This window comes from Bombus huntii, chromosome 2 (assembly GCF_024542735.1).
Source record: "Bombus huntii isolate Logan2020A chromosome 2, iyBomHunt1.1, whole genome shotgun sequence".
Taxonomy (NCBI): domain Eukaryota; kingdom Metazoa; phylum Arthropoda; class Insecta; order Hymenoptera; family Apidae; genus Bombus; species Bombus huntii.
Window position 1 is genome coordinate 1,585,782 of NC_066239.1, and position 26,405 is coordinate 1,612,186.

General features: G+C 36.0%; 2 protein-coding genes and 1 long non-coding RNA gene across 12 annotated transcripts in view; 1 reads left to right on the plus strand and 2 right to left on the minus strand.

Annotated features, from left to right (window-relative positions):
• Nucleotides 1-10,133, minus strand: part of LOC126876015 (dystrobrevin beta-like) — a 32,590-nt gene extending 22,457 nt beyond the window's left edge. For 4 of the 7 annotated variants that reach the window (XM_050638937.1, XM_050638964.1, XM_050638929.1 and 1 more), the window contains exon 1: nt 9,705-10,132. The gene's annotated coding sequence lies outside the window, so the exon portion shown is untranslated. Of the gene's footprint in view, nt 1-9,704 lie in introns of all 7 variants that reach the window. The other 3 variants (XM_050638950.1, XM_050638946.1, XM_050638954.1) reach the window with 2 other exon arrangements.
• A 145-nt stretch (nt 10,134-10,278) lies between these two features.
• The window catches only part of LOC126875986 (collagen alpha-1(IX) chain-like), a 28,354-nt gene continuing 12,227 nt past the window's right edge, over nt 10,279-26,405 (minus strand). The window contains exons 5-20 of one of the 4 annotated variants that reach the window (XM_050638919.1): nt 25,285-25,458; nt 23,597-23,668; nt 23,437-23,526; nt 22,773-22,880; nt 22,591-22,698; nt 22,224-22,437; nt 17,859-18,074; nt 17,056-17,243; nt 14,163-14,333; nt 13,621-13,818; nt 13,082-13,283; nt 12,691-12,792; nt 11,858-11,959; nt 10,937-11,104; nt 10,789-10,857; nt 10,279-10,717 (exon numbers count right to left, since the gene is read on the minus strand). In XM_050638919.1, coding sequence (XP_050494876.1) covers nt 10,599-10,717; nt 10,789-10,857; nt 10,937-11,104; nt 11,858-11,959; nt 12,691-12,792; nt 13,082-13,283; nt 13,621-13,818; nt 14,163-14,333; nt 17,056-17,243; nt 17,859-18,074; nt 22,224-22,437; nt 22,591-22,698; nt 22,773-22,880; nt 23,437-23,526; nt 23,597-23,668; nt 25,285-25,458 — 2,301 coding nt within the window. In that variant the 3' untranslated portion in view covers nt 10,279-10,598. Of the gene's footprint in view, nt 10,718-10,788; nt 10,858-10,936; nt 11,105-11,857; nt 11,960-12,690; nt 12,793-13,081; nt 13,284-13,620; nt 13,819-14,162; nt 14,334-17,055; nt 17,244-17,858; nt 18,075-22,223; nt 22,438-22,590; nt 22,699-22,772; nt 22,881-23,436; nt 23,527-23,596; nt 23,669-25,284; nt 25,459-26,405 lie in introns of those variants that run through there. The other 3 variants (XM_050638924.1, XM_050638922.1, XR_007693851.1) reach the window with 3 other exon arrangements.
• Nucleotides 11,966-12,833, plus strand: LOC126876199 (uncharacterized). The gene is made up of 2 exons (XR_007694002.1): nt 11,966-12,189; nt 12,640-12,833. It is a non-coding gene; the product is annotated as an uncharacterized LOC126876199 (long non-coding RNA).

Sequence of the window (26,405 nt, forward strand, 5' to 3'; positions counted from 1 at the left end):
GGAGGTACAAGCGGAAAGAGGGTGATTCTACGCGAAAAAAGAAGTCGAAAATATAGAATAACAATTTTTCGTTTGAGGCTTTGTTTTCGAGAAAATCGACTTTAAATTTTCGCTCGGTACGCCTGCGGTACATTATAACGGGTCTCACTGTAGATCGCTGTCTCGATGGAAAAATTAAAAAAAAAAAAAAAAAAAAAAAAACCTTTTTTTACGTGGGGAAATCCGGCGGATTTTTATCGGCTAAAACCCCACGGGCGGGCCTAGATGTAGTTCAGCAACGAGTGAAACCGTTCTCCGGGGGTACTTCCCAAACACTCATAGAAGCACAACAACATAGTAGGCAAGGGGGGTCGGGAAACCCACTTGCCCGTTGTATATACTTCTAAGATGATATTTGGTTTTCCACCTTGGCTTGCCCAGGAGTGGTCTCGAACTCGCGACATCTTACTACCCCATACGCCCTTTACGAGCGTAGCTAGCGAACCCGCCGAGTATTCACTAGTTGTTGACGCATTATGTTCATCAAGTTGTCCTTATACTCTGGTATAAGAAAACTCTGGTCTTCAGTGTTGCTACAACGAACACGTGTTTTACAGCTGATAAGATAATAAAATATAGAATAATAGAAAATATAGAATATATAGAATAGAAAATATAGAATAAAAATTTTTCGTTTGAGGCTTTGTTTTCGAGAAAATCGACTTTGAATTTTCGCTCGGTACGCGTGCGGTACGTTATAACGGATCTCACTGTAGATCGTTGTCTCGATGGAAAAATTAAAAAAAAAAAAAAAAAAAAAACCTCTTTTTTTACGTGGGGAAATCCGGCGGATTTTTATCGGCTAAAACCCCACGGGCGGGCCTAGGTGTAGTTCAGCAACGAGTGAAACCGTTCTCCGGGGGTACTTCCCAAACACTCATAGAAGCACAACAACATAGTAGGCAAGGGGGGTCGGGAAACCCACTTGCCCGTTGTATATACTTCTAAGATGATATTTGGTTTTCCACCTTGGCTTGCCCAGGAGTGGTCTCGAACTCGCGACGTCTTACTACCGCATACGCCCTTTACGAGCGTAGCTAGCGAACCCGCCGAGTATTCACTAGTTGTTGACGCATTATGTTCATCAAGTTGTCCTTATACTCTGGTATAAGAAAACTCTGGTCTTCAGTGTTGCTACAACGAACACGTGTTTTACAGCTGATAAGATAATAAAATATAGAATAATAGAAAATATAGAATATATAGAATAGAAAATATAGAATAAAAATTTTTAGTTTGAGGCTTTGTTTTCGAGAAAATCGACTTTGAATTTTCGCACGGTACGCCTGCGGTACGTTATAACGGATCTCACTGTAGATCGTTGTCTCGATGGAAAAATTAAAAAAAAAAAAGAAAAAAAAACCTCTTTTTTTACGTGGGGAAATCCGGCGGATTTTTATCGGCTAAAACCCCACGGGCGGGCCTAGGTGTAGTTCAGCAACGAGTGAAACCGTTCTCCGGGGGTACTTCCCAAACACTCATAGAAAGCACTACAACATTATAGGCAAGGGGGGGGCCCCACTTGCCCGTTGTATATACTTCTAAGATGATATTTGGTTTTCCACCTTGGCTTGCCCAGGAGTGGTCTCGAACTCGCGACGTCTTACTACCGCATACGCCCTTTACGAGCGTAGCTAGCGAACCCGCCGAGTATTCACTAGTTGTTGACGCATTATGTTCATCAAGTTGTCCTTATACTCTGGTATAAGAAAACTCTGGTCTTCAGTGTTGCTACAACGAACACGTGTTTTACAGCTGATAAGATAATAAAATATAGAATAATAGAAAATATAGAATATATAGAATAGAAAATATAGAATAAAAATTTTTAGTTTGAGGCTTTGTTTTCGAGAAAATCGACTTTGAATTTTCGCTCGGTACGCCTGCGGTACGTTATAACGGATCTCACTGTAGATCGTTGTTTCGATGAAAAAATTAAGAAAAAAAGAAAAAAAAATTTTTATTCTATATTTTCGACTTCTTTTTTCGCGTAGAATCACCCCCTTTCCGCTTGTACCACCAGTTACCAACCACCCTGTATATCTTGTATAATTCTGTTGAAAACTTGTTACATTCTTTTAACGTGGTCTTCGATCAAAATCATGTAATCTTTTATTTTTGGAGAATACATGAATCACATAAGCCTTACATTAAAAATTAATTGCAAGAATCTCACTGCAGATCAATATATCCCCACATTGCTACCAGCTTATTAAATTAAATACGACGTATTATTACGACATATCATACTCTTTAATTCGTACAATGCTAACTATTCCGACGTAAGAATTAAAGATGTTTAACAACGATTTAATAATCAAGTACAAAGTAGATCCCGTTAATTGCTTAATTGCGTGACGCAATTGTTTTGCGAAAAAAATGTGCTGATACCGATAAGCCTTAATTTACAAGACCACATTATTTCATTATGATCACTTATCATTAATCTTATAAACCGGAATTTTTATTCCATTGAATATTGAACATGCGATATTACCTCAGAATAGGTGCTAAAGTTTACAAGTGCACTATTCAGTTAAGTTCGTCGCTATTGAGTTCTTATCTCTGCTCGTTAAAATTCTTCAGCCTGGTATGTGTTTTTCCGCGTAATGACTACGTTGCAAAGCTAAAAATACACTAAATGTCACACAATGGCAATCGCTTGTTGCATGAGTAAAAACAGTTTTCAATGACGCGAGCATTCGATGAAAAAATTATTTATGCATTTCAGATAGAATATTCACTTTCCTTTTAAATTCTATCAAACTAAACTGAAAATCACATTAAAATAAAAAATACTAAATTTGTTAAATCGTTAACTCTGGTTTTACGTTTCGCTAGTAGTTCCCATTTATATCACTTTGAAGCTCGACAATTCTATCAAACTAAACTGGAAATCACATTAAAATAAAAAATACTAAATTTGTTAAATCGCTAACTCTGGTTTTACGTTTCGCTAGTAGCTCCCATTTATATCACTTTGGAGCTCGACAAAAACGAAATAAAGCAAGCTTATTCAGGTGTTTCAAATCTTATCCAAAGAGATGGTGTGTTTTAAATTCGAATGAAGTAGGAATTTGGCGTTCTCGCCAGCTATTCGTTGCAAATCACGAATGTACAATTTGAATAGACATAAATAAGCACACGGCCGTGCTTTAGCTTTAGAGGACCAACAAAACAAACGGCGTTTCTCAGAGCTATGAAAATAGCTCTCCTCGACGATTCCTCGAAAACGTGAATATCGCTTCGAGCACAGTCACTCGATCTTATTGGCTTTTTGTCGCTAATAATTGAAATGAACAGGTTGTGAACACAACATACTGAAGATTCAGTGTTTTCTTTAACAAGTCGCTGCTGATTGCTAATATGTAAATACCTGCTACAAATTCGCATTATTTTCATTCGTTTCACTTATTTCACCATATTGATCAGATGCTTTAATCACTGTTCTTATTTATCTTCCAGTTTATCATAATATATTTATTTACATCTTATATGTTTTATTATGAAACTGATACATCCGTATATTCTCTATCAGAAAATGTTTACTTATATTTTGTATTACTTGTATTTGGCAATATTATAATATTAGGAGACATTATAATTACAATTATAAGAAACTTCAATCTCAAATTATAATCATTGCAATATGCTAATTATGCAGTCGCAATTCTCACAAACAGGATATGATAAAATATAAAATCACGAAAGGTGGACATCCCTCGAATTTCCCCTTACCTTCACATTATTTCACCACTTGGCCCATGGATTAAAATCAGGTTAGTTGAATTCAAGCGAATTGTTTAATCTGAATGAGTCTTAACAAAAGATAGTGCAACTACCGGCAAGCGAATATTGCTCAGAGAGCATGAAAAATAGTTATTCTTTTAATATCATCATTCTAAACCAAGGAATATCGCTCCTTGAAAAGCATTCTGTCTCCATTAACCCTTAGTCGACTATTGGGAACAAATGAAGATATGATTCCTCCGGCGTGGCTCATTCAGTCATTAAAGGCCGTTACGCAAACGGCGCAGGGTGAAGTTTTGTTTGAAGGGTGAATCGGCATCGACGGTTGTCGTATTGTTCGCCACTTGGCGCTTTAATTACGCGGCGCAATGAACTTCGTAACTGCTTTCCGGCCTTCGGCCACTCCGTATACTCCAATAACCCGTATACACGCAATGAAACTTTTCTCTTTTCTCCCTCCCATTTTCTCTCTTCTTTTTTTCCTTTCCCAGCGTTTTCTTTGCGTGTGTGCACATATATCGATCCTAGATTCTGCTCGATTGACTATGGCATCAGGTTACTGGCAACGTTGCAATAATAATACCTTCACCAGTTCTAAAAACCGAAGGGTATCGATTTTTTTCAGCGGGTTGCACGTTTAACGTAATTGCAGGTTTTATTTTCTGTGAACATAGATTTCGGTGGAAAATGTTTTGTTTCCATGAATTAATGTCAATATCATAGGTAGAAAAACATGCTCACTTTTGCTGATTTTTTTTTTTATTTTAATGTCCCTTTATGGCTAAAAAAGAATATTTTAATATAAAATAGTTTTGTTATGTAACAATAATTATTTTGTGCAAGCGTGTGTTCGCGCGCGTGTGTGGGGGAAGTTTAATTACAAGATTTTAATTGCGCCCCTTCCTTTCCTTCCAATTGTCCTTCCTTGATTCTCCTTTTTTCCAGCACTATATAGTAGTCCGTTCCTTTTTCCTCCCCCTTTGGTATTTCTCTTCCTGTTAACCGTGTTCCTTTCAGCTCTTTACATTCATGCAGCATATGTTCCAGTGACTCTCATGCCTCTTTACATAGTTTGCGGATTGTATCTTCTTTTTTTCAATACATATTTCCCCTTTCTTCGTTCCCACGTCTGAACCTAGCATTCACCTTTGATTTCTGCCTTTGTAATTTTCATTTAAATATTTAGCTTTTTAATTGCCTCTAATTTACTTATAGCGCTTGTTATATCCGTCTTCTATTCTATTGTATTGCTATTGTAATTGCCCTGCCCAGTCCACTTGAGTTAGATCTTCAACAAAATCTTCGTCTCTTCTTCTTTCCATTTCCAATTCTTCAGTATTTATCATTCTCTGTCTGTTTTAAGTATCTTTTATTTCTTCCCATTTCTTATGTTGGTCTGTATGTATTTCCCTTCAGCATTCTGTATCATTTTATCGTTGTTTAACCGTTCTGTTTTCTCCTCATATCTTATTGGTTTGTTTCCCGTCTCTATCCTTACTTTATTCCTTTTGGTTTCCACCAGGACTATGCTGGGATGTTAAAATCCGGACCTAATATATTTCTCTTGTATGTTCTCCATTTTTTCTATTTTCTTCCATCTCCAAATAATTTTGCTATGCATTATTATTATCTTGCCAAAGATATAATTCTTAAGATAAATAGTATATTATATCTCCAAATATTCAGAACGTTTTTTAATATTTTAATATTATGATGAAGAATATGTTTTGAAATATGGAGAAAGCGGACAAGTGCGTATTTAACCCGAATATAAGAAAAACAATTTTGATAATATAAAATTAATTGATAAAAGATTTGTTTCTTTCTTAACACTACATGAAAACATTTTCTAAATATATGATTAATTATTTTTGTGAGTAGACGGCCTAAAATTTTTGCATAATATAATATACAGTGTGTAGATGGGCAAGAATGATATTGGCATTGGGTCAGGTGATTAAGTACCAATTTAAAAATTCTGATATTTGGACAAGCTTGTGCTTGCGTCACAAAACCTGACAGATTAAATAACACATATTTACTAAATAATGTTTCAATCTGAGAAATCGGTTTGAGAAAAATGAATTTATTAATTGTTTGATGCTATATCGATTTCTTTATATCACAGTAATATGAATAACTGCTTTGAGAAATAATTATTTTTAAACTATTTGAAGAATTTTATTTTGAATACCAGTTACTACAAAGGAAGGCGCAATAAAAAAATAGAAATAATTCTTAAACCAATTGCTAATAACGTGTTTTAAATATTTTTATAAGTTTTGTAATGTATTAAAAAATGTATTCCGTCATCAAATAAATATAATGTTTCATGTAAATACTCGATATTCACAATAAAAACGCTGTTCGCCATTCAAATACACGCCAAAATAAAGACACCACCGATCAAAACCTTCGTGACCATACTCAATAGCATTTAATCAATTTAGCGAATCGGCTTTGTGTAACTCAATTTGATTCAATCGCCGCACCCAATAGCGATTAATGCTTGACAATGTCTTAAATACATCAAAGTGGAAAACCGTTAAGTAAATAGAACCAAGCGTAACACACTGACTAAATCGACGAGGAACTGACAGAGCGGAGAACCTCGCCAAGATAACTTACGTAATCCCATTTAGGTTCGGTTTTTCAAAGCTTTGTACCGAAAGCTAGTTGTGTATCGCGAACAAAGCTTTTTCGCTGATCTGGTTAATATCATTGATGCGTACATATTGAAAGAAAAAAAGGAAGAGAGGAGATCACCGCGTGGAATGCTTGATAAATATAGAGACGGCCGCGATAAATGCAGTAAAAACTATCTAGGTTTCTGTACTGCCTAATCAATATTTTACTTACCGAGTTACAGCTAGAAAAGGAGAGAGAGAAAGAACGATCTTACCTGCTATCTTTCAGCGAAATAATCAACGAATCAAAGTGCTCGATGCGCTTTCGAAATTACCGCCAACTTTGAAATTCGAAACGTCTGTTTTCAGCTCTAATTTTACTCTTCATTCTATGATTACGTGAACCATTCGTTGCAAACATTTCTTTTCATTTCACGATACGACTGATACTTTTGATATCTTTTTACACGTGTTTACTGTAATCTTTTATATCCTATTTTTCATATTTGACGCTCGAAATGTGAAATTTCACATCCTGTGAATTTTGTTTTGATATTGACGTTCTGTAATAATATCATTTCAATGTTTCTTTGTTATTGTTTTTGCGAATAATAACAGTTGTAAAATAATAATATTTCATTCTAGATGGCCTTCTAGCGTTAACCACATTTTTGGTATTCAAAAATTTCTTATTAATTAATATTTCATTATTTTTATCATTATTAAATGATATTTAATCATTATTAAATTAGTTAGAATGTTTTTTTAATATTTAATACTTCTAGTCCTTTATCATATATTCTTCTAATCTTTTATTTTATTTGATCTATTGATATACAATTGATATATATTGATGTACGATGTGTGTGTGTATGTGTGTGAGCAAATGGGATATTGTGGAATAATAGAATGATTATTAATTCTTCGAAAACCACCATACCGTATAAATTAATTATCAATATTTGAAAGAGAAAAAGGTCAGTTTATTTTTAAAAGTAAAATTAAGTATCCTTAGTTAGTTTAATGTTATTATAATATCATATCCAATTTCGTACTATACAAAATCATTATATTATTAACCTTTCAATTGCTCCGGGCAAATGCGGTATATTATAACTTGAATGCCTGAATGATTAGACTAATTCAGCTGTTCCATGTCAGTACACAAGATAACAAACAGACTAGCATAATTTGTTATGCGACCTTGTATTGAACTAGTATTGAGAACGATAGATATTCATTTCATATCTATACGGAGGGAAACTTATATGATAAATTATAAGTAAAATAATAAGAATGAGTAATTCTTATAAAGTATCTTTCTTCATATACATATACTGAAAATTTAAATGAATCGATAATGAATTAATCAAGTACATATACTAATTCGTGAAACAAGAAAAAAACAATTATACCTATTTATTTATATTTAATAATTAATAATTATTAATAATTTGTTAATTTAGTATTATACATAATACCAATTTATATACTGTTATTAGGAATAATAATAATGTTCATTAATAATGATAGTAATTAATAATAGAAAGCCTACTCCACAAATAAAAAGAATTTGTTTACAATGAAACTAGCATTTTATGAAAGGTATTTCTGTTTACAGGGGACTAAAAAGTGTATTGATTGTTGGTCACATAAAGAGAAATCGTCTCGACGAAAGCTGTCGATGACAAAAGCCTTCGAACCTGAGTATATATATATCACTACAAATAGTAATATGTGGAATTAATAGTATCAGTTACAAATCTCGAACAATCCACATAACCCTAATATATCGAAAATATCTGTGCAAACAATAAATGACATAGTTGAATGGTTGAATTGATCAGAGGAACTGAGACCGGAACAATGCTCACGTCAGCGGAAGGAATGTCCCAGGAAACCTGAAAATCCCCAACTACATATATATACCGTTCTACTATTTTTTCCAATATATCTTCCCGAATGGAATTACTGTCTTTGCAGCGCACAAATTGCCGGAAGGATCCAACAGGAAGTGTCAGAGGAAGATCGTCAAGCAGGAAGTTGCAAAGGAATGAGGAACGTGTGGATGCCTAAGTTTGAATCAATACAATAAGTGGGCCAGGTGGGGGTGTATAAGATCGCTTGAGGAGACAGAGGAACGGTTGGGAATGTGGGACAGTTTTGGTGCGTACAGAGGAACGCGCGAAATGGAGCGGCCAAAAGGCGCGGCCAATTTCGGATTTCTCATAATTCAGATTTTCGTCAAGCTAATCTTAATCTTTTGATAAACGATTGAACAAATGGAATAAATAACCTTTAATCGTCTTACGCGACTCGAACTACAAAACATGACAATGATATAGAATCGATATCCTGTCAAATGTAACACTATCGTATTACGAACAATTGATAGCGATGTATTAAAATTTGTAACATATTTCCAAATGATTTCCAGACAAGGACTATCGTACGTACTTATATCAATGTCAGGGATAAATGTCAATCGTTCAAAATGTCATGCGGTTTCGAACGATTACATGATCGGATTATAATAAGATATAGATTGATTTTAACGATTACGAAGCGATACGTCACTCCGTGCACTGAAATTCGAACGACTTTTAACTAATAGCACACGACAATGATGAATCAACTGAGAATAATGTTTTGGACCGGTGCCGAGTAGAGGAAGCAACGTGTGTCAGTGGAGCACCGTTTAAGGGGGGAACAAACACTTCCTTGCCCAGATAGAATATATGTACATATACTCATCGGGACAGTGTCCGTTATATTACATTAGACGCATATGAAGTTAATCTTATTTGCCGGGGTTTATAGTTGCCGTTATAATATACTATAACGGTAAATAAATAAGGGGACATTCTTGCAGGTGCAGTAAAATCGAAGATCTCAACACCTGTGGAAACCGTATCGGTATTATCGACTTTAATAACAAAATTCAAACAGAGCTACAATATCTTTATATATTATATTATATTCCATATTTACAGTTTTTAATAAAATCTTATATCAATAGTCTTATCATTCATTTAAATCATTCTGTACACGTGAAAATTTCATTGTACATTAAGTTACAAGTCTTATCTGCTACATAAAAATGGATATAACAATTCGAAATTTCCACCTTATTATAAAACTATATATAAAAACTAGAATGCCATCCATTAATTTTTATCTGATGTTGTAAAGAAGTATACGAAAACATGTGTGCAATAAATCAAAATTGTCCAGAACGCCGTCACGAGACACGGCGATGCACCTAACCTGGCCTACCGGTGTACATACCTTAGACGCTTTCGATGCGCGTGTCTCCAACAAGGGTGAGAAGAAAAAGAATTGCCGACGGGTGTGGGGTCGCCGTCCCCGTGTCGGCAAAGGCTCCTTTCGTATCGTTCTATCACATACGCGACGTCATTAGAATGGCTTCTACTACAAGAAAGTCACCCAAAATGACGATGTAACGACACTTCTCGTGGCACTCGAGTAGGTACTGCTCCGAACACGGGACAGATCTGTCAAGAGGAGCAAACGCGTAGTTTCTGTGAGCCACTCTGACAAATACGATTCAGCCGAACGTACTTTTTACAGAGATACACGGCAATAATTAGCCCGCGTCGAATGAAAGTCACAGAATTTTTCTTGCCACGGAAACGTCGCGATAAACAAACTCAACGCAATCTCAACGTAATGTGCATCGCAAGCCTTGCGGCCATCACTGATTTTAACTGGCACTGGTCGTCAGTGGCGCCATCACTTTTTTAGACGGGAGAACAAGGAATCGGACCATTGCGCGCGCGATAGTCGCATGTGGCCACAAATATGTCTATATTCGAGGAAATTATGAATTACGTTTTTCTCTCATTTTCTTTTATTTTTGCTCAAAAAATATTCGTAACTACATTTAAAAATATATCCTACGCGTTGAAACGCTTTGGAACACTCCTATGGAACTTTTTATGTATATACATATTATGTAAAGTAACTGGTATGAATCATTCTTCACTGACGAATACTTATTTTATTAAACACGTATGATCGACAAAAAATATTGTTTTCATATGGCAGTGATTTGAAAGATGCTTTAACTGTTTACTAAGCGAAAGGTTAATCGTATTTGCGATATTAACTGCTCTTCTTATATCTAAATATTTTTTTTAATTCCTAGAAATACTTATGGTTTTAGGGCCCTTTCTTATCGTCGCGAGGATACTGTAAGTAATTGGCGCCTTGATAATTACAGAACTCGCAAAATCCGGGTAATCCGTGAAGTCCAGGTGCCCCCCTCATCCCAGGAATGCCTGTTGATAAACGAAGCTAAAAATACCAGCAGGAGAATTTAAAAACGTGTTTGTAACTTTTTTCTCTTTACCTGGCCTGCCTGGTTCCCCCCGTTCTCCTTGCCTTCCAGGCAATCCAGCGCCATCATTGCCAGGTGGTCCTATTAACATAATTTCCGTCAGGAAGAAAGAATGATAAATTCACCGAGTGATAATGTCAAAAAAGTTTATGTGTGCTACCAGGCGGTCCTTGCGGACCCATCGGACCTTCTACGCCAACGCCTTCCTGACCTTTATCGCCCTTCTCACCCCGTTCACCAGGTGAACCTTGAGGACCTATGGCGCCTTGTGGTCCTGGTAATCCGACAAATCCACGCTCTCCGGGTAAACCTGGGAGACCTGGATCACCTGAAGAGCAATTTTTTACCAGAATTGAACACTAATTTAATTTCATTTATTTAATTTAATTTAACGTTGAAGATGAAAAATTATACATATTATATTAAGATATTTAATACTGTAAGCTTACAGTCGCTAACTGTTTATTAATCCAGGTATAATCTAACTATGTTATTTTTTTTTCTAGTGTTCATCCCTACATTAATTTTCTTTCGTTCATTTTCTAAACGTATTTTTCCAACGTTAAAGGATATTTCAAGTTTAAGTAGAGTATAAAAAATTATTATTGGTATATATGATTTTTCGTTTTTATCCTATGTCTAATATTTTCTTAAAGTATTAAACATCTTTCTCGTTTGCTAAAATGTGAGTAACATTGAAATATAATTCGAGCATCTCAGCAGGATTAATATAATAAAGAATAATGAATCAAATGTAATGTAACATTGTTATTATTGTTACAGATAAATAGGTCATACCGGAAGAAAAGATGTTAGCATATTTCTGTTCTTCTTGATTAAAATGTCCTGTCTACCACTTCGAAATTGAAGAAAACCGAAGTTTTTCCATTCTCTTTGTGCCAACCTTGTCATTCAATCCAAAATGGTTAACTGTCATTTCGTAACAAGTCGTATAACATAATTTCATTTAAAAAGTAAAAAAACATGGATAATTTCAAATATTTCAACATATCTTGAAAAATGAAAAAAATGTTAGATAGAACATATTAATTGAGAAAAACAGATTTGATCTAGTAGGTACCTGGGATGCCCTGGGTTCCAATTCGACCGGGACGACCCTGTCGGGCCAGCCCCGGCAACCCGGGTGGCCCTCGTAGACCTTCTGTTAGTGTTTTCAGCCTCTCTGTGACACATGCAGGATTCCATCATCTTTATAGATGTACACAGCCACGTGAGTTGTTAATCTCCGATCGATCAATTGTTAATCGAGCGGATGTGCGTGTACATGAATCGCGTCGCTGATGAATGCTGACTCTAACTAAGGATGAAAGTGAAATTTCAAGCAACTCATGACAGAACGATGACAGCAACAACCATTGTGATGTTTCGCTATGACTATCAAGGACGCTGAAGGTATTTTTATGTAATGACGATTCATCGTCTACTATGGATTTCTGAGGAAAAGATACAGTCCCTAATCATCGTATTAAAATTACATGCAGAAATTTCATCTATCTAGCTATAAATGTCATGTATACATATACTACATCAGATAAATGGGAAACTATTCTGGTACTTGATCTCATCGTCTATATATTCGCCCTTAACAGCTGCATTATCCAATTCGAGGACAAAAATTCGAAATGTTTATGAAAATAATGGGACTACAAAGAGACGCTACCTTTAGCGCATATGGGACATGTTGGAAAGAATGTGAGCTACAATAAAGCCAAAAGGGAAGAACACGTATTATTAACATGTTTGAGTCGTTCTAATTCCTGGTAATTAGGGACTGTACTTTCAAAATGAAAATACCAAAAATACATAGTAGGATCATTTCTACTATCACGTTCTACGGTTAAGGGATCAAATGCAGGCAAATGAGGTTGGTAACCCTTTCTCTGGGGGTTGTACCTGGGCGACCTTGTGGACCAGGTGATCCAGGACGACCTGGACGGCCTCGACCAGGTGGACCAGGTGGACCTTGCATCTGTGCTGCCATCTCAGTCATCTGTTCTGTACATGTACGTACCAATAAAATGAACAGTTATCTTCTACCTTTTTACATAAACCAACCCATATAGCTGTTTTGCTAAGAACGACCCGCGTCGTATAAGAATATTGTTGCTACAGTAATCTCGTTACTGTACTACTACATCTATACTACTATTTAATTTTGCGTGTCACGATAACACAATAATTTCGGATAAGTATACACCTAGTGGAGATAAGTAGGCTGTGTAATAAATATCCAGCTGCTTGCCCTATAAAAATAGCATCACTAAGCAGAGTAGTAAATATCCACCTCGTAACACACTGGTACATATTTCTCGAATTTCTGACTCAATGATACTTCGGCCTGGCGGTCCTTGAACTCCTGGCATTCCTGTCTGCCCTCTAATCCCTGGCGGTCCTTGAAGTCCTGGAGCCCCATCTTTTCCTGGCATTCCCGGTAGTCCCATTTGACCCTCTGGACCTCGTTCTCCAGGAGGTCCTCTCTCACCTGGCTAATTTTTAGTAACAATGAATGTAACGACAAAGTTAAGAACTTCAAAACAATATTGTTGAAATTGATTCCAGTGACGTGTACAGTCACCTACTGACTGTTCCTTGTTAATAACAGATCTTACATATGGTCAAGAGTCCCAAGATTTTTCATATTAAATTAACTTCTAAATCATCCTACCAAACTCTGTTTTATCATTACAACACATGGACGGTATAATTATTACCACGAATGAGCTTTTAGGGGGAACAGAGTAATATGACAATGGGTTAAAGAAACAAACGAATATTTAACAATAATAGATATTTTTCATCTTAATAATCATTTGAAATACTTACTAATCCTGGAGCACCTGACGCACCTCTTGGTCCACTAACTCCTGGACTGCCGATAGTTTCCAATACGTTATTTGTACTTAACATGTCTGAAATTGTTCCTGGTGGTCCTGCTGGTCCTGGAGGACCTGGGGAACCTGGTGGACCTGGCCGCCCTTCTAATCCTGGAATACCGGCGACTCCAGGTAAACCCGGTGCACCCTAAAAAAGCATATTTCTACCTTTTTGAATTTTTTAGATCACAATGATATACTCCGTGCATCTCAATGCACAGCGCAAATGAAGTGAGAAAAATTTTATGACCCAAAGTGAAACGAAAATCAAGAATAACGAACTTGGATTGGAAGTTCCATTTTGGAGAAAATTGAAGTAAGTAAGAGCGACAAATTGGAAAGAGATTATTCTACATGCAGAAATAAATTAAAAATGTAGAACAAAAGTTTTGTCTTATTTTGAGTTATAGGATCTCTCCTGATTCGGCTTGTATTACGAATTTTGATCCTCGATGTATTTATCCTTTTTCATAAAAGGCGTAATAAACCTACGACACTTCCAGGTAAACCGCGTGGTCCAACAGGACCTTGTTCTCCTTGTTGACCTCTGTCGCCTTTTTCTGCAGATCGTCCATCGAGTCCTGGTAGTCCTGGCTTACCAATAGCACCTTCGATTCCTCGAGGGCCTGGGGCACCTGGTTCTCCAGGTAAGCCAGGTGAACCCTATAAAAATTAAATTAGTATTCTAATTCGTTATTCAGATTAAAATTAAACTAAATTTCAAATTGTCTATTTACATAATAAGAATCAAAAGAAATTTGAAATACGATAAGGAGCTCAATTTTTTCAACATCTTACATTCGAATGTTCGATTATCCGAACAGTTTTGCAATTCTTAAAATCGATTTGTTCGATCGTTCGCGGAGAGACGTGATCGCGAGAAAGCGCGCCAACGGGAGTCATAAATTCCCATTACGATTATATAATCGACACCACGAAGTGATCGATCCCCTATTTCGTTTAGGATAATAAAGGTAGTTGGACTGATCATAACACTGGAGTAACAGGTTACAATGTAACACTTTATTCCAACAACATAGACGTAGACAGTTATGCTCGGTGTGTATAAATATAAGTTTGAGGTGCGATAGTAGTGGGTGATAGGTGGTGCTGCTGGTGTGCATAGGTGGTGTTGTGGTGATATTGCTACTGCTGGTGTAGAGGTCGAAACAGGTTCTGCTGCTGGTATAGATGTCGCTGATGGGGTACTGCTGCTTTTTCTCCTCATTTAGATGTCATGGAAGAAAAATCGGACTACGGGTGCCGGGATTTGAACCCGGGTCCCGAACGTTCGTAACCAAAAGTGCTAACCACTGCGCCGACGTCGTCCAGTCATAGTTACTGTCGAGTGCCGCCACGAGTTAAATAGATGACTGATCTAAGGGTGGAAAACCAGTCAAGAAATGTTGACTGATCTAAGGATAACAAACCAGACAAGTTAGGTGACGATGCTGCCACAAAGGAAAACTATTGCTGGTTGTGTAGCGGCACTCGACACCAACTAGTGTCGGACGACGGCAGCGCAGTAGTTAGCGCCTTAGGTTAAGAACGTTCGGGACCCGGGTCCAAATCCCGGCGACCGAAGTCCGATTTTTCTTTCCACGACATCTCAATTAGAAGAAAAGCAGCCAGTACCCCGGTAGCGACATCTACACCAACAGAGTAGCACTGTCACCACTAACAAACTACCAATTACTACACCTCAGTTGCCTCACCACCGGTCGCTTGCGGATGAAATGACCATGGCCATTGAACATGGGAAAAACCCGAGCTTCCCATTTCTTACCTGATGGAGCAATAACCATAAAGAACGTCTCGATTTGAATATATTTTATAACAATTAACACGATGACTGCCACGACACCAGTATTCGGGTGTCAGCAAAATTTCTGGTCGGGCCGCGTAACCCATATTCGGGTGTCGCTTATTTCACTACTTGCGAAGGATCGTCATTGATATTTGAAAAGATATTCCATAATAATAAAACTGTTGAATTGTTATAAAAATAATACGAAAATGGTTTATTAAAAAAGTTATTTAGAATGTAAAACTTTAAAGCATTCTATACATAGCTGAGGTTGGTCGGGACAATTTGGACAATAAGTTGTTGTTTTCTTCAAATTCTTTTGTGCCTTTGTTCGGTCCATTCGACGTCTTTTATTTGCATAACATAGTTTGCATATGCGTCTAATGCTTCTTCCGGAATCATTTTTCCGAACGGCGATATTATGCTGACTCCGTCGAAGACAAGGATTTTTTGTATTTTCAGACAACCCTAATAATTTTGCAACTAATAATTGTCTAAATATTCTGATATTTATATTCTTCCTTGTTGCAATTTTGTAAACCATCAAAGCGTTTACAATAGAAATTCCCAGAAGGAGTTGAATGCCAAACTTTCTGTACCATTTGATTCCTTTTCTAATTGTGGTGGCATAAGAAACCATTTGTTCGGAGTAATCTATACCACACTTTCCTTCATTATATTCAACAACAGCTAGTGGTTTTAATGTTGCGAACAAACGAAACGTGAGATCATTCTTGAGACCACCGCTTGAGCGACTCGCATTACTAAAATAGCGATGGGAGCACCTAGTAGAGAACGCTTGGTACTGCTGCATGCGTGGCCTGACGGAGATTTCTTTGAAAATACGCGTGGCAGTCAACGAATTAAGGGCCCTAACGGTAAAATACAAATGCTTAGTTTCATGACAGTTTCTTAGGATTATTACGATCTGACTAATTATATTTATACAGTTAGTGGCCGCCTCGACCGAGGGATGGATACTGGGTGTTGCGTCGTGCAACACTCCATCTGGACTCGACCATACACCGCGGGCCAGACTAGCAACTTTCTATCGAGGGCAGCTAAGACCCTTCCTAGTCCACCAACCTTCGTTTAACCAATTAACAACAAATCCGATGGTCCCGTGCGCTAGACACACCCATCCTTAGCTTTCCTCCGCTACAGCATCGTCACCGAACATCACTGATTCTTCAACCTTCAAACAATTCAACCTACAACATCCTTCGACCGGGTCTACACCCGAAGATCAGTCACTCACTTATCTTATACATACGCACCAGCGTAACTATTTTCTTCACAAAGTTGTTGGAATAAACTGTCATTCACACCTTGTTACATCAGTGTCATATTCAATTAACCACCTCTATTATCCTAAACGAAATAGGGGATCGATCATTTCGTGGCGGCAATTATCTAATCGTGACGGGAATTTACGACTCCCGTTGGCGTGCTTCCTCGCGATCGCGTCTCTTTGCGAGTGGTCGAAACACTGAGTTAGATAAAGAGTCACCGGACGTAATACGATTGTTGAAGAATTAAATTCGGCATTCAAATCTGATGCCGAATATATAAATTTACCTGTAATCCTGGAGGTCCTAGAGAACCAGGAGCGCCATCCTTTCCTTGCAAACCTGGAAGACCCGGTGGACCAACAGGACCAGGTTCTCCTTTCACTCCTGGCAAACCATCTTCTCCTGGTGAACCAGGGGGACCTTCAGGACCAGGTGGTCCTGGTAGAATGGAACCGACCATAGAACCTGGCAAACCTGAATAAATAAATTAAACGTATTAAAGATTTTGATACCAAGATATATGTAGTGGCACTCGACGCCAACTAATGTCGGACGACGGCAGCGCAGTGGTTAGCGCCTTAGATTACGAACGTTCGGGACCCGGGTCCAAATCCCGGCGACCGGAGTCCGATTTTTCTTTCCACGGCATCTAAATTAGGAGAAAAAGCAGCAGTATCCCATCAGCGACATCTATAGCAGCAGCAGAACCTATTTCGACCTCTACACCAGCAGTAGCAATATCACCACAACTACTACAATCATAACACCTCAAATTGGTGACCCCGACTTGATCGACAGCGAAAAGAGGTGTGTGACCGTAATAGCGCTACCGAGACTTCCATCATCGCGAATCTAAGACTGTGGCAATCTGAACCTACCGCTACGACGAACACGGACGGCCCTTCCGTCTTCAGCAAATTAATATTTCTAATATTTCTAATTATTTTCAACGAACCGCATATCCTGAGGTCATAATGATTTGATATTATACGTTACAGATGAAAGACATTACATGCGTCATTGAGAAATTAAAGATAACATGCCTGGGTTATCTTTTTGACGAGAAGTGTATATTTTAATCTAACTTACCATCACGGCCTGGTTCTCCAGCTTCTCCTTTTTGGCCCTGAATTCCGGGTGATCCTTGCGCACCAGCTTCACCACGAAGACCTTGCAATCCCTGAGGACCTGGTACTCCCGGAAATCCTATTTCTCCTTTAGGTCCAGGGAAGCCAGGAAGTCCTGACCTTCCTTCTGAACCAGGAGACCCGTCTTGCCCTGGGGAACCTTGTTCTCCTGGCTCACCTTAACATATTTTACATCGATTATGTAGAAATATGTCTTTTCCATACCATCACCTGACCAGCTCTTAATTTCATACATTACCTGCAATAATTTTGCTGTGCGTTTCAAGTCAAACCATTAGAGGAATTTATCTTTCGATGGTGAGAATTAAAAAGGGAAGTTCAAAAGATTGTCCAAACGTTTGTACTAATTGCTATGATTTACTACTAACCATCAGTTATTAACTATTCATTTAACTTTAAATTTAAAGTATAGAATCAAAATTTAGATTTAGAATTGGATTTAGGAGTAGGTTTGGACTTAGTTTTATTTCTAAAACTTACAATTACTACAAATAAGTAGGATACTAACATTAATTGTTAATTTATCATCAAACGTTTAAACTAGATCATTTACTAACGAAGGATTAAAATGCTCACGATTAGATACACGTTAAGAGTTGTTACATAGACACTTCTATTACGAGAGCGGCATACATTTAGCAATTAATAAAAGGAATGGTTTACGGGTATTACGGCAGATTGCAACAAATTGATTTACAATCGCTTCGAATAGCAGTATTTAGGTCGACGCGACGTCAATATGCATGTTAATATATTGTTTTCATTTCACCCATCAAAGAATACTAGGATTTTAACTTTTGATAATAATGATGCTTTGCGATATCAGTATTGAAATTACAAAGTCCGAAAAGAAGAATCGACAAGGACAAAATATTTACTATGTATTTTAACTTTCAACAATAATTTCTCCAGAACGTGAGCTTCAAATATGGGCTATATGTGATATTCATATATAGCAAGCATTAGGTGTATACAGATAACACTATAAATGTCTAATTTATAATTTATAAATAGATCGCGTATTTTTATACATTTATGAAGAATTTTAAAAGCACAAAAGTGCATAGGATGCAAATAAGGTACAAAAATGTATAGAATTTCTAAAGTAGAATGATCGTTATAATAATTAGTAGATGTAGTAAGTCTTTTTTAGTTCGATTACTTCAGCTACGTTTATGATAATATAAATTTACGTAAATTTCGTATATTTATAAGAGAAGAGGAAAAAAGAAGAAAAGAGTAAAATAGAATAAGTGGAAATACGTTGGTTGGATAGTTGAAACCATTACAACGATTGCTCTCGACCTTTAAATATGAGGCTGACATACTTTATTAGGAGGAATTATTCCTTCAAAAGTGTCAATAACCTTTGGTAACATTATGATTAGCACATTAACAGATTCAAAGGGTTCGTTGTTCATTTACAACGGAGAATCAGCGTACACTCCTCGCAAAAAAGATAATCCAGGTGTGTTATCTTTAATTTCTCAATAACGCGTGCAAAATTTTTCGTCTGTAACGTATAATATCAAAACATTATGAGCTCAGGATATGAAATTCGTTGAAAATAATTAAAAATCTTATGAAGTTTAGTGTGTAACAAAAAAAAAAATTTTATTTTAAGAACGAAATGATAGCACATGTACGATAAGAAAATAATAATCAACATAAATTGTAACTAATAATAATTACTTATCAAACATATATACTTATTTAATAATGGGTACATCTCCCTTTATTTTCTATTACTTCTATTGTACAATGTGCTATCGATTTATATAGTTTCTGGATATAATTTTGACTTAACGTATCCCATTCGCGTACAATTGCATTTTTTAATTCTTGTACGTGATGATACTGCTTTGCATTCGCGTATACACAGTAAACAAGTTCTGCCCAGCAATTTTCAATAATATTAAGTTCCGGAGAGCGTGCAGGCCACGGCAAAATAGATATACTATTTCCATTAAAATATGATTGGATCAATCTTGATGTGTGTACAGGTGCATTATCTTGTTGAAAGACGTAATCAGGTCCAGAAATGCGTTCTGTATGATCATTTATTTGTCCTTTGATTAAATTTATGTATCGGACACTATTCATTTTCCCAACGATGAATTTCATACTTGTCTTACTGAAATAACCGATACCGGCCCAAACCATCACGCTACCTCATCCCATTTGTCGTCGAATTGCTGACATTGTCTCTTTTCTTGTGTCATAAAAATAATATTGAAACCCATCAGAACCATCCAAGTTGAATCTTTTTCGTCTGAAAATAGTACCCTTCTTCATTTCTTTTTCCAACGCATTCTTTCTTTTGCAAAGCGTAAACGTTCTGCTTTGTGCTTCGTTGTTAACGAAAGTTTCTTTTTCAATTTTAGCCTCTTAATATCTTTGTAAGATAGTAGAACTCGACGAACACTTGAAACACTGACACTAACACTACATTTTTCCATTATTTGCTTCGTTGTTAATTGCGAGTTGGAAACTACACGCAAAATTGCTCGCTTATCACGATCGGATAACGATGGCGACCAGTACTTTTCTTTTTGCTATAATCCTCAACATTTTTTAAGAAATTGTGTATTACTCTACGACTTCATCTTATTACTTTCGATATTTTTGCTACTGAGAACTGTTGTTGCTTTAGTTCAAGAACTTGCTTTTTTCAGACCCGTTTAATTTTTTTCCGCGTCCCACATACTTAGAAATTTATATAATATTGTACTGTAATATTTACTCGTTGATAGATTATGAACTATTGAGCAATTTCTAAACACATTAACAGAGTGTGTTATCATTTCGACCTTAGTATGGAATAGTTTTTGTTTGTTACACACTAAACCTCATAATATTCCTAATTATTTTCAACGAACCGCATATCCTGAGCTCATAATGATTTGATATTATACGTTACAGATGAAAAACTTTACATACGTTATTGAGAAATTAAAGATAACACGACTGGGTTATCTTTTTAACGAGGAATGTAGAAGTTATAATCACCCATATCTATATCTTCCTAAGAAACAAAGTTTAATTGCTATAAAATGTTCATTTTTGTATCACAAATTATATTAAATCAAAATAATCATTACCAAATATTTTTTATTAGTCAATATTATTTTACTTAACACTAGAAGAGAGTTTCAAAAAGCAAGTTATAATTAGCTGTAATGTATATATACAGGGTGGTTGGTAACTGGTGGTACAAGCGGAAAGAGGGTGATTCTACGCGAAAAAAGAAGTCGAAAATATAGAATAACAATTTTTCGTTTGAGGCTTTGTTTTCGAGAAAATCGACTTTGAATTTTCGCTCGGTACGCGTGTACTTTATCACGTCTCGTCATAACGGATCGTTGTCTCGATGAAAAAATTTAAAAAATGGTGGCTCGTACCGCCAGTTATCAACCACCCTGTATTTTTGTATAAGGAAATTTTGAAAAGAGTGTGAAGAACTTCCAGGTAATTGTAAGAAAATGTCGAATATCCTTCAAACGGAAGTATATTTAAATTAAATTTAAGTAAAAACTATAAAGAATATACAAAGAGTACGTAGACAAGCACTCAAAAAATCCCTGCTCTTATATGTGGAAAAGTATGTTAACGTGGCAAAGGTATGTGAACTCACCAGTAGGTTTAACAAAGATAGAATGTTCCTGTTGCATTGATCTCTGACAGTTAGAGAAATTTTGACGATCCACGAAAACAGAGTGATACTTGTGTGAATACGTCTATATGTTCGAGCCCAGTCCATACAATACTGCCAAAACTGTTCAGATTCAAGTTCGTCGACCGGCGTCAAGCGACAAAAACAATGTTAGCTAACCGAAAATAGAATATACTTTGTCTATTTATGAGGTACCGACTAAAGAAATAAATTCAATCATGAAGAAGCGATAAAACAAATGAATTTAAATCTATTCCCCCATGCATATATATATCCATCCATATATATTTTTAATTCATTTTTATAAAACGTTCATTTTCGTAATATAAATTATTTTAAGCAAAAATATTTGTCATCAAATATGCAGATATTCTTTGTTGAAGAGAGTAGTAATTAACTATTTTACGCTCACTACCAGAACAATAATGTGTTTAACGATGAATCAGCGCGTACACGTAGATACACAACTCCACGCGATTTTCTAACAAGATTAAATTAGTTTACGCGGATGTTCAAGGATTACTTATCGGATAAATCTACGTAATGGTATTTAACGCCAACGTTTAACATTTGACACGACCACACTAATCCTTGAAAGAAAAAAAAGGTTAAAAATAGATATCGAACCACTACCTTTTTCACCTTGTTTCCCTTCGTCGCCGCGTTCTCCTTGTTCGCCCTTCGAACCTTTTTGACCTGGATATCCCGGAGACCCTGGTGGGCCTACAAATTTTGGTATAGCGTCGCGATAGTCACTGATCTTTCCTGGTGGACCTGGAGGACCTGGATAACCTTGTGGTCCCGGGAGGCCTTGATCTCCTTTCAACCCTGGAAATCCCATGTCCCCCTATAAAAAACAAATTGAATGTAAATATCATAATACTCACACTCAGTGACTCAGGATCAAATGGCACCCACTGTAAATGTATCCTAATTCCAAAGATCTCTCAAAATGTCTTGTAATAATGTTTATCTTACATTATAAAAATAATAATCTCACTCTTTCGCCATTTTCTCCTTTTGCTCCAGGTAGTCCAATTGGCCCAATAGATCCTTTAGGACCTGGATTTCCGGGAAATCCACGTGCACCAGTGAATCCTTGTGGTCCCTAGTAAGTATCGTAATGTCGTAAAGTAGGATAAATAAAAAAACATAAATAAGATTGTATTTATAGGAACGCACTACTTTGCCTTGCTCTCCAGGTGACCCGCGTAAACCCGGCTGTCCAGGTAAGCCGGGTTCTCCGATAGGTCCAGGTGGTCCGGGCAATCCGGTTAAACCGGGTAAACCCTAAATAAATATTATATTAGATAGATTGATTGTATTGATATTAGATAATTTCCACTTTAGGAAGAAATAAGCATTTGGTAGGACTTTAAATTTCAGATGAAGATGATAATCAGTGTTTCTAAAATATTTAGAATAGATAGATAGGAAGAATGTATATGTAATTCCTAAATCAAATAAAAAAGCTGTTTAGACAGTATGGAATCAGCCAAGAGTTCATTGTATTTTAAAGTTTCTCTCATATAAAAGACAGAAAATCTGACTCATCGTTTCTTCGCTATAGTCTCATTTAGGACTATGTATATTTTAATCCTTTGTTGCATTTACTTTCTTTGAACAATATAACAAAGAATATCTCCATTTATCTAAAGATAGTTTTAATAGTATTATCTTATACTTAATCTTATGGAAGGTATTAAAGAAGATTTTTAAATCAAGTTAGCATTTAATATTAAAAGATCTGATTCATATATGAACTTTATGTAAATGTATTACTTGGACAATATCAAGTGTCAAATCAGACTGAAATATTTATCACTAAAGAGAAGCCCTGACTCACATTAGTGCCATTAATTCCCGGTGGTCCCTGTGGACAGATAATTTCGCAGCCAGGTCTTCTCTGAGGTAATAAAGGGCTGCTAAGGCTCTTCTGCAATTACGTTAATTACAACCGTGGGATCTTAATGGATTGCGAAGTTGCGTAATATATATAGACTTACCGGCAGTTCCTCACAGGTCTCTCTCTCTGGCCTCGTAGGATCGCAATTTAAAACCATCCACTGAATATCGATCTGGAGACATATTTTCAAGAAGAAGCGAATATTACGTTAAGAGCAAGAAGTAGAAACGCGAATAGACGAACACTTGAAATGAGCTTTTTACTCTACCCTTTAAAATGGCATTTTAAAAAGAAAGCCCAAGAACCTTCTTTGTAAAAAGAAACTCTATCAGAGACAATACGTTACTTATTAATTTTGATTTGTATTTATTCATGGAATTGAGGTGATATTTGAAAAAGCATCTTGCACTCTATAATTTAAGATGGCTCGTTAGAAAGCAGTTTGGAAATCTCCTCGCAAAAAGACGCTCTGTAGGAAATAATATATTATTCTTCTAGAACATTCTACTTGAAAGTCAAACAAAAATTTCGCTATCGTACTAAATCATTTGTTATAGTATTTATTAATTCTGATTTATATTCATACATGAAATTAGTACCGCTAACGATATTCGGAAAGCATTTTGCATTTTATATTTTACAATGGTGGTCTTGGAAAAAAAGTACTTCATAAAACGAACTTTTATGTAATCTTTAAAACGTATTATTAAAAAATCGATTACTTTATCAACATGCTACGTTATTTACAGTTTACGGTTTATTTCTAGTTTTTGACGTTCCGACACGAAATTGGTCTAATAATGCGTTCATTATGTTTTGCCGTACGCGTTGCGCTTCTAAACTTTGTGCGTACTAAATCTAACTTGTCCCAGTTACGTCTTAGCCTCGTTCATTATATAGTGTTTATTAATTAAGTGTTTCTTAATTGTCTCATGCGACGGATACATTTCTCGCATGAACCAACGGGAGTTATCCCCCGCGAATGTGTCACGGCGCAGTGTTCTGTGAAATTCGCGTGTTTTACGTTACAATCATACGCCTTCTGATCCTCGCTCAGTTGATCGAAATTAGTCGAATAAAAGATCTAAAAGACTCTTCCGACGTTCCGGGAACATCCATTACAATGTTTAGTGAAATACGGTCATGTGGCTATATAAGAATACTACCATATATATGATACAATACAGCGTATCATAGAAATCAGTTATAGCTTTGTTGTTTACATCTTTTGTTTAAAAAATATTTCTTATTCGTTTTCCTAAATTTTCTGTTTGTCCGAAAAATTAAAGCTGAATTATCTCATATATTCATATTTGTCAAAATGTTCTTATTATAATTAATGAGCTGCAAATTTTTATGCATTTATGGAAAATTAAAAAATACATGAAGTATATACAATATGAAAAATTATGTAAAATATTTAAGGTAAGGTTATACTATTTAACGAATGAAACAAATCTCTGACTAAGCTTTATTCCTTTACTTACTTTTACATAATACGAATTCATATCAATATTTGCAGTCTAATAATAAGACAGTACCCATTAAGGTAGTATATTTTGTAAAAATTATCCCCCTATGCAAATCGTTCTGACTAATTTAAATATTTTAATCATTCAAGTCTAGATTTACATACACGATTTTTTATTATTTCATAAAAAATTCCGCAGTAGGTCATCGATAAAATAATGTTGACAAAATAGACGATAATTGCTGTTAGCGACACTGTTGATCTTATCTCTCCTATGTACAATGTACGCAATGTCAAAGGTGAACGATCGAACTTACCGGTACAGTAACATCTTTGCTGTGTGATATTTTCGATATCGATATCTCGCCATCCACTTTGATTGTTCCTCGTGGATCCAAGTCTTGTGTGTCGATGTATTCGCAATCTATATACACCACCAGCCTATCCTTGAAGACTCCAACATTAATTTTGTGCCAATTTTTGTCGAAGATCTGTTTCAATCAAACGTCTTACCCAAATTTTTTGCTAGGTAAATATTAAACTTATAATAATAAGATTTATTTGCTACCTTCTCTAATTAAAAGGCTCATAATAAAAATTCCCCTTGTCCATTTCCATCTTTTTTTCAAGAAAACGAAAGGATACCTTAGTATTTTTAATTTCTATTCGGCGCATTCCAATCTTTTCTAACTTACTCACTATATTACGAAATATAGTGAACAAATTGTAAATGTATCTTTAATTATATCAATTAGACAGAAAGAACTATCTTTAATTATTTTAATTTTAAACGTTGTTTTCGTTGCACCGTTTAATTTTTATCAATTTATCATTTATTATCTATCAATGATAAGTCAATTTATCATAATATCAATTCCATTATGTTGTAAATTTCGCTTCTGACGAATAGCATACATTATTGTGTAAAAAGTCAAAAATTTGACAAGAATTATTTTTCTCGTGAATCTCTCAATTCTTTTCTCCGCGGGAAAATTCTATTAATTTCCAAGATATTCAACGAGGTGTTTTTAAACAGAATTCTTTTCTTATTAAATAGATAATCTTGAGCAATCAGATGCAATTTTCTGCTGCTGCATTCAGAACATCTTCAGTTCATTAAGAACGCGACGCTTAACATTTCTTTGAAGCGTTATAAATGACACGACGAATGGTATTCTCATCAGTATTTTTAATACTATACGGATCCCGAACGCGTTCTTTTGCGTCAGGTCTCCCTGAAAAACCTCTAAACTATTTCGCACGAGGCTTATGCAATGGCCCGTGACACGATTTCCGACGTCAAGATCTGATTCATGCGCCAACGCAGTTTCTCGATTGATATTTGACAGGAGGCTTGAGTTTTTACATGAGAATGCCGTGACATCGTTGTTTGAAATATCCGCGGTCATGCTCGTCACTCGTGGCCCGTTTTAATCAT